Source organism: Aquarana catesbeiana, linkage group LG04 (genome assembly GCF_042186555.1).
Source record: "Aquarana catesbeiana isolate 2022-GZ linkage group LG04, ASM4218655v1, whole genome shotgun sequence".
Classification (NCBI taxonomy): domain Eukaryota; kingdom Metazoa; phylum Chordata; class Amphibia; order Anura; family Ranidae; genus Aquarana; species Aquarana catesbeiana.
The window spans coordinates 562,659,034-562,671,801 of NC_133327.1; the positions used below are offsets into that span (position 1 = coordinate 562,659,034).

General features: G+C 41.6%; 1 protein-coding gene across 1 annotated transcript in view; it reads left to right on the forward strand.

Moving 5' to 3' along the window:
* LOC141141285 (kinesin-like protein KIF28P) overlaps positions 1–12,768 on the forward strand; it is a 94,331-nt gene that overhangs the window by 33,117 nt on the left and 48,446 nt on the right. Inside the window, 1 exon segment of the mRNA XM_073628959.1 lies at positions 1,968–2,079. Within this exon segment, the coding sequence (XP_073485060.1) occupies positions 1,968–2,079 (112 nt within the window).

The following is a 12,768-nucleotide window of genomic DNA, read 5'->3' on the forward strand; positions in this document are numbered from 1 at the left end:
GTATTTATATCCACTCTTCAGGAGCGACAATGTGTGTTAGAACTACCATGCAGTAAGAGTGCAGTAGTGAGAGCTGGTGGCTCCCCAAAGGGGCAACCTTTCCTGGGAGCTGTGCCAGCGACCGGCGCACGCGGGACCCCCCCCACACATGACAACATCGGGGGTGGACAGAACTCCAAAGGGTGGTGGTCCCTGGGGGTTGTGTGGGTGATAAAAAACATCTTGAGGGATTTCTGATAGACAGTGCAGATCCTGTAGGCAGTTCTGTTCCCATCAAGTCAGGGTTTCAGGATGTCCCTGGTCACATGACCCGCTCACACCCAGGCCAGCTGATGAGCCCAGGGACCACCACCCTTTGGAGTTCCGTCCACCCCCGGTGTTGTCATGTGGGGGGGCCCCACGTGTGCCGGTCGCTGGCACAGCTCCCGGAAAAGATGCCCCTTCGGGGAGCCACCAGCTCTTACTACTACACTCTTACTGTATGGTAGTTCTAACACACATTGTCGCTCCTGAAGAGTGGATATAAATACTCCACGAAACGCGTAGAGCCTCTGTACATGCAATGTGTAATACCAGTGTAATATAGACATATGTAATACAGATGAATTATGAACCCTTGTACATGCAATGTGTAATACCGTTATAATATAAATATATGCAATAAATGATGAATTTTTTGTGACCTATGTACCTATTTTTATGGTAGATTTTATCATGCTTTACCTAATATATACAATTTCCTGACCCCTCACTATTGACTGCACGCTTCATATAAAGTCCCGCCTTTTTCCCTTTTCTCATATTGACAGGGATGGAGGCATGAGACTCCACTAAGTCTCTGCCTCATACAAAGTCCCAACTTCTCCCCATTTCTTGAAGGGATAGGGGGTCAGCCTATCATTGCTCAGGCCATACGCCGCACACTGCATCAAATTGGTCTGCATGGCTGTCGTCCCAGAAGGAAGTCTCTTCTAAAGATGATGCACAAGAAGACCGCAAACAGTTTTCTGAAAACAAGCAGACTAAGGACACGGATTACTGGAACCATGTCCTGTGGTCTGATGAGACCAAGATAACCTTATTTGGTTCAGATGGTGTCAATCGTGTGTGGCAGCAACCAGGTGAGGAGTACAAAGACAAGTGTGTCTTGCCTACAGTAAAGCATGGTGGTGGGAGTGTCATGGTTTGGGGCTGCATGAGAGCTGCCGTCACTGGGGAGCTACAGTTCATTGAGGGAACCATGAATGCCAACATGTACTGTGACATACTGAAGCAGAGCATGATCCCCTCCCTTTGGAGACTGGGCCGCATGGCAGTATTGCAACTTAACGACCCCAAACACACCTCCAAGACGACCACTGCCTTCTTAAAGAAGCTGAGGGTAAAGGTGATGGACTGGCCAAGCATGTTTCCAGACCTAAATCCTATTGAGCATCTGTGGGGCATCCTCAAATGGAAGGTGGAGGAGCGCAAGGTCTCTAACATCCACCAGCTCCATGATGTCGTCATGGAGGAGTGGAAGAGGACTCCAGTGGCAACCCGTGAAGCTCTGGTGAACTCCATGCCCAAGAGGGTTAAGGCAGTGATGGAAAATAATGGTGGCCACACAAAATATTGACACTTTGGGCCCAATTTGGACATCTTCACTTAGGGGTGTACTCACTTTTGTTGCCAGCGGTTTAGACATTAATGGAGTGTGTTGAGTTATTTTTAGAGGACAGCAAATTTACACTGTTATACAAGCTGTACACCCACTACTTTACATTGTAGCAAAGTGTAATTTCTTCAGTTTTGTCAAATTAAAAGGTATAATAAAATATTTACAAAAAAAGTGTATTCACTTTTGTGAGATACTATATATATATATATATATATATATATATATATATATATATAATTAATTTTACTATTCTTATGTGTCACCATCATTAATATTATTCTGCTAATCTGTCAATCATCTCTTTCAGTGCACTTGCAGAGGCGACCATGGGAAAGAAAGTTCTTCACATTCCATATAGAGATTCTGTTCTGACAAAACTTCTGCAGTCTGCTTTAGGAGGAAACAGCAGAACTGTCATGGTATATTATAGCCTCCTTTGCTCTTACATGTTTGTCTAACATCCCTTATATAGTCAGTAAGGTTAAAAAGGACAGGTCCATCCAGTTCAACTTATGTGTTTGTATGTGTGAGTGATTTTTTTTACCGTCTAGCGATGTCAATAGCCCTGTATATTCTTTTATTAAAACATGAAGCACTGTACAGTGTAAATTCTGTCTCCTGATGAACACATTTATAGGTTTTTGAAGTTGTCAACACTCTCAGCAAGTACCACTTATTGAGGAAGGGAATTCCACATTTTACTGCTCTAACAATAAAGAACCCCTTTCTCAATCTAAGGTTAAACCTTCTTTCTCCTAATCTCAAATAATAGTCATGTGTCCTCTTCATGGACTTTAGCGTAAACATTTTACCACAGTTGTTGGAGTCTGCATATTCAAGATGAGGCTGACCCAGTGTTTTGTAAAAGAGTAGAATTATTGATTTATCTACTGTATGAATGCCCTTTTAATGCATGACAGTATTTTAATGGCTTTGTTATTTGCAGCGTGATGTTGCATGCTATATCTAAGTCTGTGATTTACAACCACCCCCAGATCCTTTTTCCATTACTGATTCTCCCAGGGGAGCCCCCCCAATGTGTATTTTTGGCATCCAAATGCATAACTTTCCCCAATATTGAACCTCGTCTGCCATAAAGCTACCCCCTATTTTATTAAAATCTTCCTGTGATCTCTATATGTTTAAGAAACACAATGAACAGCATTGGCTCCAAGACAGAACCCTGGGACACACCACTCACAACTTTAGACCATTCAGAGAATGAGTAATTTATCACTACTCTCTGTACCTGTTCACTGTTCATCTAACCAGTTTCCTTCTTGTTCAAAGATTTTATTGGTGTTAAAAGCAGAGAGCAGAACATACCAAAAGTTTGAATAAGTCAATGTTACAGAAATTTTACATCATCCATAGATATACATAGAGGAGGATAATAAAGTATTTTGCACAGTACAAAGGTACAAAACTTACTGTAATTTTAACAGTATACCAGAGTAGATGGGTTATCAGGAAAGGACAGCTCCCCAAAGGAAGCACCTAATCTAGGTAAAAGGGCCATCTTAAGGTGTGCAGCATTCCAAATAGTGAGTAAGATACATAAAACATTAAATGAGTGACCAGGACCGTATGTCCTGGGGACTTAGAGAAGAGAAAGAAGAAAAGGGGGCGGGAGGGTGTAAAAGAGAGAGCAGGAGGAACAGCAAGAAAGGAAAGGAGAGAAAAAAGACAGGGGAAAGAGTGAGGCCATCAGCTCACCTAGGAGCAGTAGGATATCTGTCCGCTAGGCGGCAGAAATAGAGGAAGTACGCATTTAACCGGTTTCCTATCCACGTACACTTAAATTCATCAACTCCAACAGACCTTATTTTATAGTTTGAACATTTATGAGGTGTAAAAATAATAATAAATGATTCACTAAAACCTGCCCTTACCTCAAGTGAAATCAAATAGCAGCGCTAATTATAAAAAATATGTACATGTGTGTATTTACCACAATAAACTAAAAAGTGACAACCTATTAAGTATCACACAAAAATAATCAAAAATATTCTAGTGTAAAAAAATTTTACAGTGTATATTAAATTGATAATATAAAAGTCCAGTAAGTAGTGACGTAGTGATATGTGTGATGATTCATAAAAAATACAGATCTTCAGTGAACAAAAATCTTCCACCACACCGCTGTGAACTGTGATCTCCACTCCCCTTCAGCGAGCAAACTCACCAGCTACTTTTGCCTTACACTCTCATGTTTGGCTCGCAGGCTATTCCCACACAGTAAGGGGTACAGTGAAAATTTCCACTCAATTCCTGTTGGATATCCGGAGCATATACAAGCGTACTCTCCACATGAAACAAAGAAAAGCGAACCAATAGTGCAGTAACGCAATAAACTTTAATAAAGCCACACTCTCCTCCACCATTAAACTCACATTTCATAAACTTGAATCAAGCAGAATAGCACAGCAAACATGGTCATCACCAAAAAACACTCTCCAAATAATAAACGGACGTATGGTGGTCACGGCGGACCCAGGCAGCTAGGTGTTCGGATACACTCTCACCCGTTCCCCGAGTCTCCTGGAGCCGCTTCCCCGCTTTCCCGTATGGCGCCTCCTGTCACAGCGTCCTACGTCTAGCGCGTCAGATTGCCTCGTAGCCACGCCCCGACATGTTTCTTCACAAGGGACTTATTCATGGGATTGGCTGCGCTATCTTGCAATCTTTCTTAAATACCCTCCTCTCTCGTATGACGTGCGGTAATGATGACACCGCGCCTGCGCACTCCCTGTGTCTCCGCTCGCACCATACGTGTACATTGCTTTGTGTACACAAGTCAACATACATTTAAAAACTTCTGTTACTGCAAATGTTGAATATGACACTATATATCTGCAAGAGAACTGCTCGGTAATCCCGCCAGCCCATCTCATAGGCAGTGCAGATAACCAATCATCTTTACATGTGTTCTGTATTGCCGGTATGGATTGTCATCTCATAAAACATTTAAAAAAATTTCTTTTTTTAAAAAATTTTTTTTTTTTTTATTACTATAAAAAGCTATAAATTAACATTAAAACTGAATGGTTGAAAAAGTAAATAAAATAAAATGAAAACTTAACCCATTACGGTCCATCCCAGGTATTCCTGGGTGTCCTGAAAGAACCCTATCGACACACATTTTTTATCTCTGGTCCACCTTCTAAGGTTACTAAAGTGCAACATGTTATCATCCAGTCTATCCTCCCTCCCTGTCACTCCCCCTAGTAGGTAAATCTCATAATTGCGTTGGTGTTATAGAAGCTCAACCTCTCTATATCTAGGATCAGGGTGACATATATAGAAGGATCTCAACTGTTTACTCATCACTCACCAATTATTATTAATAATCATTAATGAAACAGTTGAGGTCCAATTCTATATTTAAACCCCCCGGGAAAAGACATTTAAAAAGGTATATCCACCGGGTTTCTCGTTGAGACAGATCCCTTATTCTGTTTGAGCCCCTCCACGATGGATATACAATGTCTATCCCGCAAAACTGTAGTAGACTGGGGTCCTGGTTATGATATTCCTTAAAATGGAGGGACACGCTGTGATACTTGAAACCATTTTTTATATTGGTTAAATGCTCAGAAATACGAACCCTTAGTAGTCTTTTCGTGCGTCCTATATAGAACAGGCCGCACGGGCACCACATCAAGTACACAACAAATGATGAATTACATGTGATGAACTCTTTAATTTCAAAAGTTTCATTTGCTCGATTAGTGATACTCTTCGTGCTCCTACTCCTGTTCCTCACTGTTCTACAGCATATGCACTTATTGCATGGAAAAAAGCCTTTAAGATTAATTTTAATTGATGGTTGAACTGGAGGGTCAAGAATTTTTTTTACCACTTTGTCTCCAAAGTTGGGGGCCCTCCTATAGATGAACTTTTCTGGTAACATCTCTCCTAGATGTCGATCCCTACGGAGTATGTACCAATATTTTTTAAAAATGGTCTCTATCTCTCTATATTGACTGTGATAGTTCGATATGAAGCTCCATTGGTGTTTTTCTTCAGATTTTATCCTTTCTTTCTTTTTCAAACAGTCCTCCCTTGGTATATTAGCTACCCGTTCTATGACGTCATCCATGGATTTTTCTGAGTATCCTTTCTGGAGGAATCTCTCTTTTAAAACCTTTGCCTGCGTATAATACTTCCCTTGTTCAGTACAATTTCGGCGGACCCTCAAGAATTGTCCCTTCGGGATATTCTTTATCCATACAGGGTGATGACCACTCCTGATGGATAAAAAACTGTTTCGGTCCGTCGGTTTAAAGTATACACTAGTCACCAGAGACTGTTCCTTCCTTTCAATGGACACATCCAAAAAATTGACGCATGTTTCACTAATCTGGGCCTCCAATTTAATGTTGTTATTATTAGTGTTGAGGTATTTCAAAAATTCATCGACGGAGTTTCTAGATCCCTCCCAGATGAACAGGAGGTCATCTATGAACCTTCGATAGAATTTCAACTGGGGAAAAAACTTACTGAAGATGAATCTGTCCTCCCACTCAGCCATGAACAGGTTGGCGAGGCTGGGGGCAAACTTAGCCCCCATAGCCACGCCAACCCGTTGGGAGAAGAAGTGCCCATTCCACCAAAAATAATTATGTGACATGCAGAAGTTTAGGGCCTGGCCCACAAACTGGAATTGGAAGGGCCCCCAAATGGAGAGATCCAATTATGGAGGGGATCAATATAGACAACAAAACTATGGCAGTCATTATCAATATCAGTCATCTAATTATGGAGAGGGGAGAAGTCCCATACCAATCCACAATAGATATCTTCCTCTGGAGGGGGATTATCACGGACCTCAACATCAAGAACAGGGCCCCCCACCTTTTTTAGGCCAGCGAGGGAGGAGGGGGGACACCGAGAGGAAAGAACCACCCAACACACAACAGGGAAGGAATGAAGGGACCACAGCCATATACCAACAGGGCAATGGGACCATTCCCAGGAGGCGAAGGGGATGTCGGGCAGGACGACGGCAACAACCCAAAAAAGAGATTGAGGGACATGTAAATACGGGTGTTTACAATTTAAGTGAAGTGACATTAAACGCCAAAGAGATGAATATTTTAAATTTGGGCCTTAAATGTGCTCCGAGGAGAGTGCTAAATAAATTTGGAGTGTACATTGACACTCATAAGTTTATTAGATCCCTCAACATCAAAAAATATTTTCTCAGTCACCCAGTAGTTTCTGCCTATAATGCCATGTCTTCTTCTAGTAAAGTTGATAGTGGCCTGAGGAACAAGTCGCTATTTAATCCGCAAAACTCCAATAATCATTATGTTGAGGTATTCAAAAATCTAGTTTTGAAAGATCTAGACACCATGAAAGTAAAAGAGGAAGTGAATCCAAAATATATTAATGAAGGAATCAGGGCACTAGAGAAACGGAACAATATTATTATACGTCCGGCTGACAAGGGAGGGGGGGTTGTCATTCTGGATAAATCTTTTTATCACGGACAACTTTCAAACATGCTTAATGACCGCTCCACATATGAAAGATTAACCACTGACCCTACTGAGAAATATAGGGAACAATTAAACTCACTGGTTGAATGGGGATATGCCATTAACGCCCTGAATCTCAGAGAAAGAAGGTACCTTGTCCCTAGTGCGTGTAGGATCCCAGTTATATATACACTTCCCAAAATTCACAAGGATGCCAAACTACCTCCAGCGCACCCGATTGTAAACGGGATAGGATCTGTCACGGCGAGGTTGGGAGAGTACCTAGATAGGTTTCTCCAGCCAAGTGTAAAAACCACTAAGGCGTATCTACGAGATACTACCGACCTACTCCAAAGATTGGGGGAGGTCTGTTTGAACCCTGCCGCTGACATCTTTCTAGTGACAGCAGACGTGTCCTCATTATATACGATCATTTAACATGAGGACGCCTCCCTGTCATTGAATTGGGCCCTGAGCAGGAGAGAGGACATTCCTGACATGCAGAAGAGGTTTGTGGGCCAGGCCCTAAACTTCTGCATGTCACATAATTATTTTTGGTGGAATGGGCACTTCTTCTCCCAACGGATTGGCGTGGCTATGGGGGCTAAGTTTGCCCCCAGCCTCGCCAACCTGTTCATGGCTGAGTGGGAGGACAGATTCATCTTCAGTAAGTTTTTTCCCCAGTTGAAATTCTATCGAAGGTTCATAGATGACCTCCTGTTCATCTGGGAGGGATCTAGAAACTCCGTCGATGAATTTTTGAAATACCTCAACACTAATAATAACAACATTAAATTGGAGGCCCAGATTAGTGAAACATGCGTCAATTTTTTGGATGTGTCCATTGAAAGGAAGGAACAGTCTCTGGTGACTAGTGTATACTTTAAACCGACGGACCGGAACAGTTTTTTATCCATCAGGAGTGGTCATCACCCTGTATGGATAAAGAATATCCCGAAGGGACAATTCTTGAGGGTCCACCGAAATTGTACTGAACAAGGGAAGTATTATACGCAGGCAAAGGTTTTAAAAGAGAGATTCCTCCAGAAAGGATACTCAGAAAAATCCATGGATGACGTCATAGAACGGGTAGCTAATATACCAAGGGAGGACTGTTTGAAAAAGAAAGAAAGGATAAAATCTGAAGAAAAACACCAATGGAGCTTCATATCGAACTATCACAGTCAATATAGAGAGATAGAGACCATTTTTAAAAAATATTGGTACATACTCCGTAGGGATCGACATCTAGGAGAGATGTTACCAGAAACCCCTAAGTTCATCTATAGGAGGGCCCCCAACTTTGGAGACAAAGTGGTAAAAAAAATTCTTGACCCTCCAGTTCAACCATCAATTAAAATTAATCTTAAAGGCTTTTTTCCATGCAATAAGTGCATATGCTGTAGAACAGTGAGGAACAGGAGTAGGAGCACGAAGAGTATCACTAATCGAGCAAATGAAACTTTTGAAATTAAAGAGTTCATCACATGTAATTCATCATTTGTTGTGTACTTGATGTGGTGCCCGTGCGGCCTGTTCTATATAGGACGCACGAAAAGACTACTAAGGGTTCGTATTTCTGAGCATTTAACCAATATAAAAAATGGTTTCAAGTATCACAGCGTGTCCCTCCATTTTAAGGAATATCATAACCAGGACCCCAGTCTACTACAGTTTTGCGGGATAGACATTGTATATCCATCGTGGAGGGGCTCAAACAGAATAAGGGATCTGTCTCAACGAGAAACCCGGTGGATATACCTTTTTAAATGTCTTTTCCCGGGGGGTTTAAATATAGAATTGGACCTCAACTGTTTCATTAATGATTATTAATAATAATTGGTGAGTGATGAGTAAACGGTTGAGATCCTTCTATATATGTCACTCTGATCCTAGATATAGAGAGGTTGAGCTTCTATAACACCAACGCAATTATGAGATTTACCTACTAGGGGGAGTGACAGGGAGGGAGGATAGACTGGATGATAACATGTTGCACTTTAGTAACCTTAGAAGGTGGACCAGAGATAAAAAATGTGTGTCGATAGGGTTCTTTCAGGACACCCAGGAATACCTGGGATGGACCGTAATGGGTTAAGTTTTCATTTTATTTTATTTACTTTTTCAACCATTCAGTTTTAATGTTAATTTATAGCTTTTTATAGTAATAAAAAAAAAATAAAAATTTTTTAAAAAAATAAATTTTTTTAAATGTTTTATGAGATGACAATCCATACCGGCAATACAGAACACATGTAAAGATGATTGGTTATCTGCACTGCCTATGAGATGGGCTGGCGAGATTACCGAGCAGTTCTCTTGCAGATATATAGTGTCATACTCAACATTTGCAGTAACAGAAGTTTTTAAATGTATGTTGACTTGTGTACACAAAGCAATGTACACGTATGGTGCGAGCGGAGACACAGGGAGTGCGCAGGCGCGGTGTCATCATTACCGCGCGTCATACGAGAGAGTAGGGTATTTAAGAAAGATTGTCAGATAGCGCAGCCAATCCCATGAATAAGTCCCTTGTGACGAAACATGTCGGGGCGTGGCTACGAGGCAATCTGACGCGCTAGACGTAGGACGCTGTGACAGGAAGCGCCATACGGGAAAGCAGGGAAGCGGCTCCAGGAGACTCGGGGAACGGGTGAGAGTGTATCCGAACACCTAGCTGCCTGGGTCCGCCGTGACCACCATACGTCCGTTTATTATTTGGAGAGTGTTTTTTGGTGATGACCATGTTTGCTGTGCTATTCTGCTTGATTCAAGTTTATGAAATGTGAGTTTAATGGTGGAGGAGAGTGTGGCTTTATTAAAGTTTATTGCGTTACTGCACTATTGGTTCGCTTTTCTTTGTTTCATGTGGAGAGTACGCTTGTATATGCTCCGGATATCCAACAGGAATTGAGTGGAAATTTTCACTGTACCCCTTACTGTGTGGGAATAGCCTGTGAGCTGAACACGAGAGTGTAAGGCAAAAGTAGCTGGTGAGTTTGCTCGCTGAAGGGGAGTGGAGATCACAGTTCACAGCGGTGTGGTGGAAGATTTTTGTTCACTGAAGATCTGTATTTTTTATGAATCATCACACATATCACTACGTCACTACTTATTGGACTTTTATATTATCAATTTAATATACACTGTAAATTTTTTTTACACTAGAATATTTTTGATTATTTTTGTGTGATACTTAATAGGTTGTCACTTTTTAGTTTATTGTGGTAAATACACACATGTACATATTTTTTATAATTAGCGCTGCTATTTGATTTCACTTGAGGTAAGGGCAGGTTTTAGTGAATCATTTATTATTATTTTTGCACTGTTTTAATTTAAGCAGCAGCTGTCAGTGAGGGGTAGATCTGTGAGCGCAGCGTTTGGCACATAGGAGGGGGCGGTGATCCTGTGGACCATATTAAGTGACAAATTTATGAGGTGTAGTATCAAATGCCTTAGCAAAAATCTAAAAACTATATCCATTGGATGTCCATTCTTCCACATAGAATAATAATAGGTTGGTCTGACGAATGGTCTTTCATAAATCCATGCTGGTTGTCATATATGTTACCTTTATTAGAGACACAATTCCTTATAGAGTCCCCCGCAGGAGACGGAGAGACGGGAAGGAAGGGGTTTAGAGGCCTTACCATAAAGAGGAAGATGACACGGATCCGGGGCTGCTGCTCCTCGCTCCGGCAGGATCCGGGAAGAGCTGGGGCTTCTCCTCCCGCCGAGGCCTTACTGTGAGGAGGAAGATTACATGGATCCGGGGCTGCTGCCCCTCGCTCCAGGAGGATCCGGGAAGAGCTGGGGCTTCTCTTCCCGCTGAGGCCTTACTGTGAGGAGGAAGATTACATGGATCTGGGGCTGCTGCCCCTCGCTCCAGGAGGATCCGGGAAGAGCTGGGGCTTCTCCTCCCGCCGAGGCCTTACTGTGAGGAGGAAGATTACATGGATCCGGGGCTGCTGCCCCTCGCTCCAGGAGGATCCGGAAAGAGCTGGGGCTTCTCTTCCCACCGAGGCCTTAACTTGAGGAGGAAGATGACACGGATCCGGGGCTGCTGCTCCTCACTTCAGGAGATTCCGGCCGAACTTGTCTGGGAGTCCTAAGACTCCCTGGTCAATCGGGTCTCAGGACCCGCTTCCTGATTGGCCGGGAGGAGAATGAGGAAGACAATAAGGAATATTGATTTGCTATTGTCACACAACTGGGTGGGGTCAGGGCGCAGTGCTCTGCGCCCCAAGCCCACCCTTTTTTGAAGCCAATTAGAGCTCTAATCATGTGCTTAAAAAAAAAAAAAAAACATTGAAATCCATGCGTCCGGCACCCTGCATGTAGATTAGGGGCCGGGTGCATGGATTAAGGGGGCGGCGCTCCTACGCCCCTTATGAACAGGCCGCTGCTGGTCCTTACCTACATACATACTATTGATGTTAGGCTGACTGGTCTGTAGTTTCCTGGTATACATCTTGATCCATTTTGTAAATTGGTACCACATTTGCTCTACGCCAATTAATTGAGTACATTTCCAGTCAGTAAGGTGTCTTTCAAAATTTAAAATAGTAAAACTAGTGGCTTGGCTATAACTAAGCTAAGCTCCCTAAGGATGTAAATCATGTGGACCTGAGGATTTGTTTACATTTGGTTTCTATAGTCTCTTTTGTACCTGGTTTTCAGCCAGCCACAGAGGTACAATACCTTTAGTAAAGCATCATTAATATTACTGTTACTGTTAATATTACTGTTGAGACTATCAAATCTGTCTTTTTCACCTACAAAAACTGAAGAGAAAAAATATATAATACATCTGCCTTTTACCTGTCATTTGTGACCAGCTTGCCATGTTCATCCATTATGGGGTCTATCTGTTCTTTAATAATTGTTTTACTGTCAATATATTTGAAAATGATTTGGATGTTTTTTACCTGCTGTAGCAAAGTGTTTCTCATATTCTATTTTAGCTGCCCTGATTGCCCCCTTGCATTTCTTGTTGCATTCCTTGTAAATCTGGAATGCTGATGATGTCCCTTATACTTTGTCTTTTTATGGTAGAAGTTAGTTAATTTTGTTCTTTTATGCTTGTTACTCTGTGCAATACAAAGATGAATGCACTTGTTTAATTCATATTTAAACACTTCCACTTGCCTATTGTTTTCTTTCTTACAAGTATTTGGTCCCATTGAGTGTTGTGCAGTAAGGATCTCAGACAGCTGAAGTTAGTTTTTTTTAAATTTAGAGTTCTTGTCATACAAACCAATATTTTTTGTCTATTATTTTACTGTAAATGTAATACAGTAAGATAGAAATGTAGGTTAAAATATACATTTTCAAATATTAGTATTTGTGTAATTAGAGCTTTAGCATTCCTTCACATCTGCGGACTTGCAAGGTGTGTTTATGCTTTTTTGGGCATAGGGCACATTTTATTAAAGATGCAGTGTCCAACTTTTTTCTTCTGTAAATTACCTGATATGACTTTCCTATTTTTCCAAGTGTATTTTGTTGTATTAAAGTGGTTGTAAACCCTGTTACACCACTTGTACCTACAGGTAAACCTATAATAAGGCTTACCTGTAGGTACTGTAAATATCTCCTAAACCTATATTTACCATATACGCT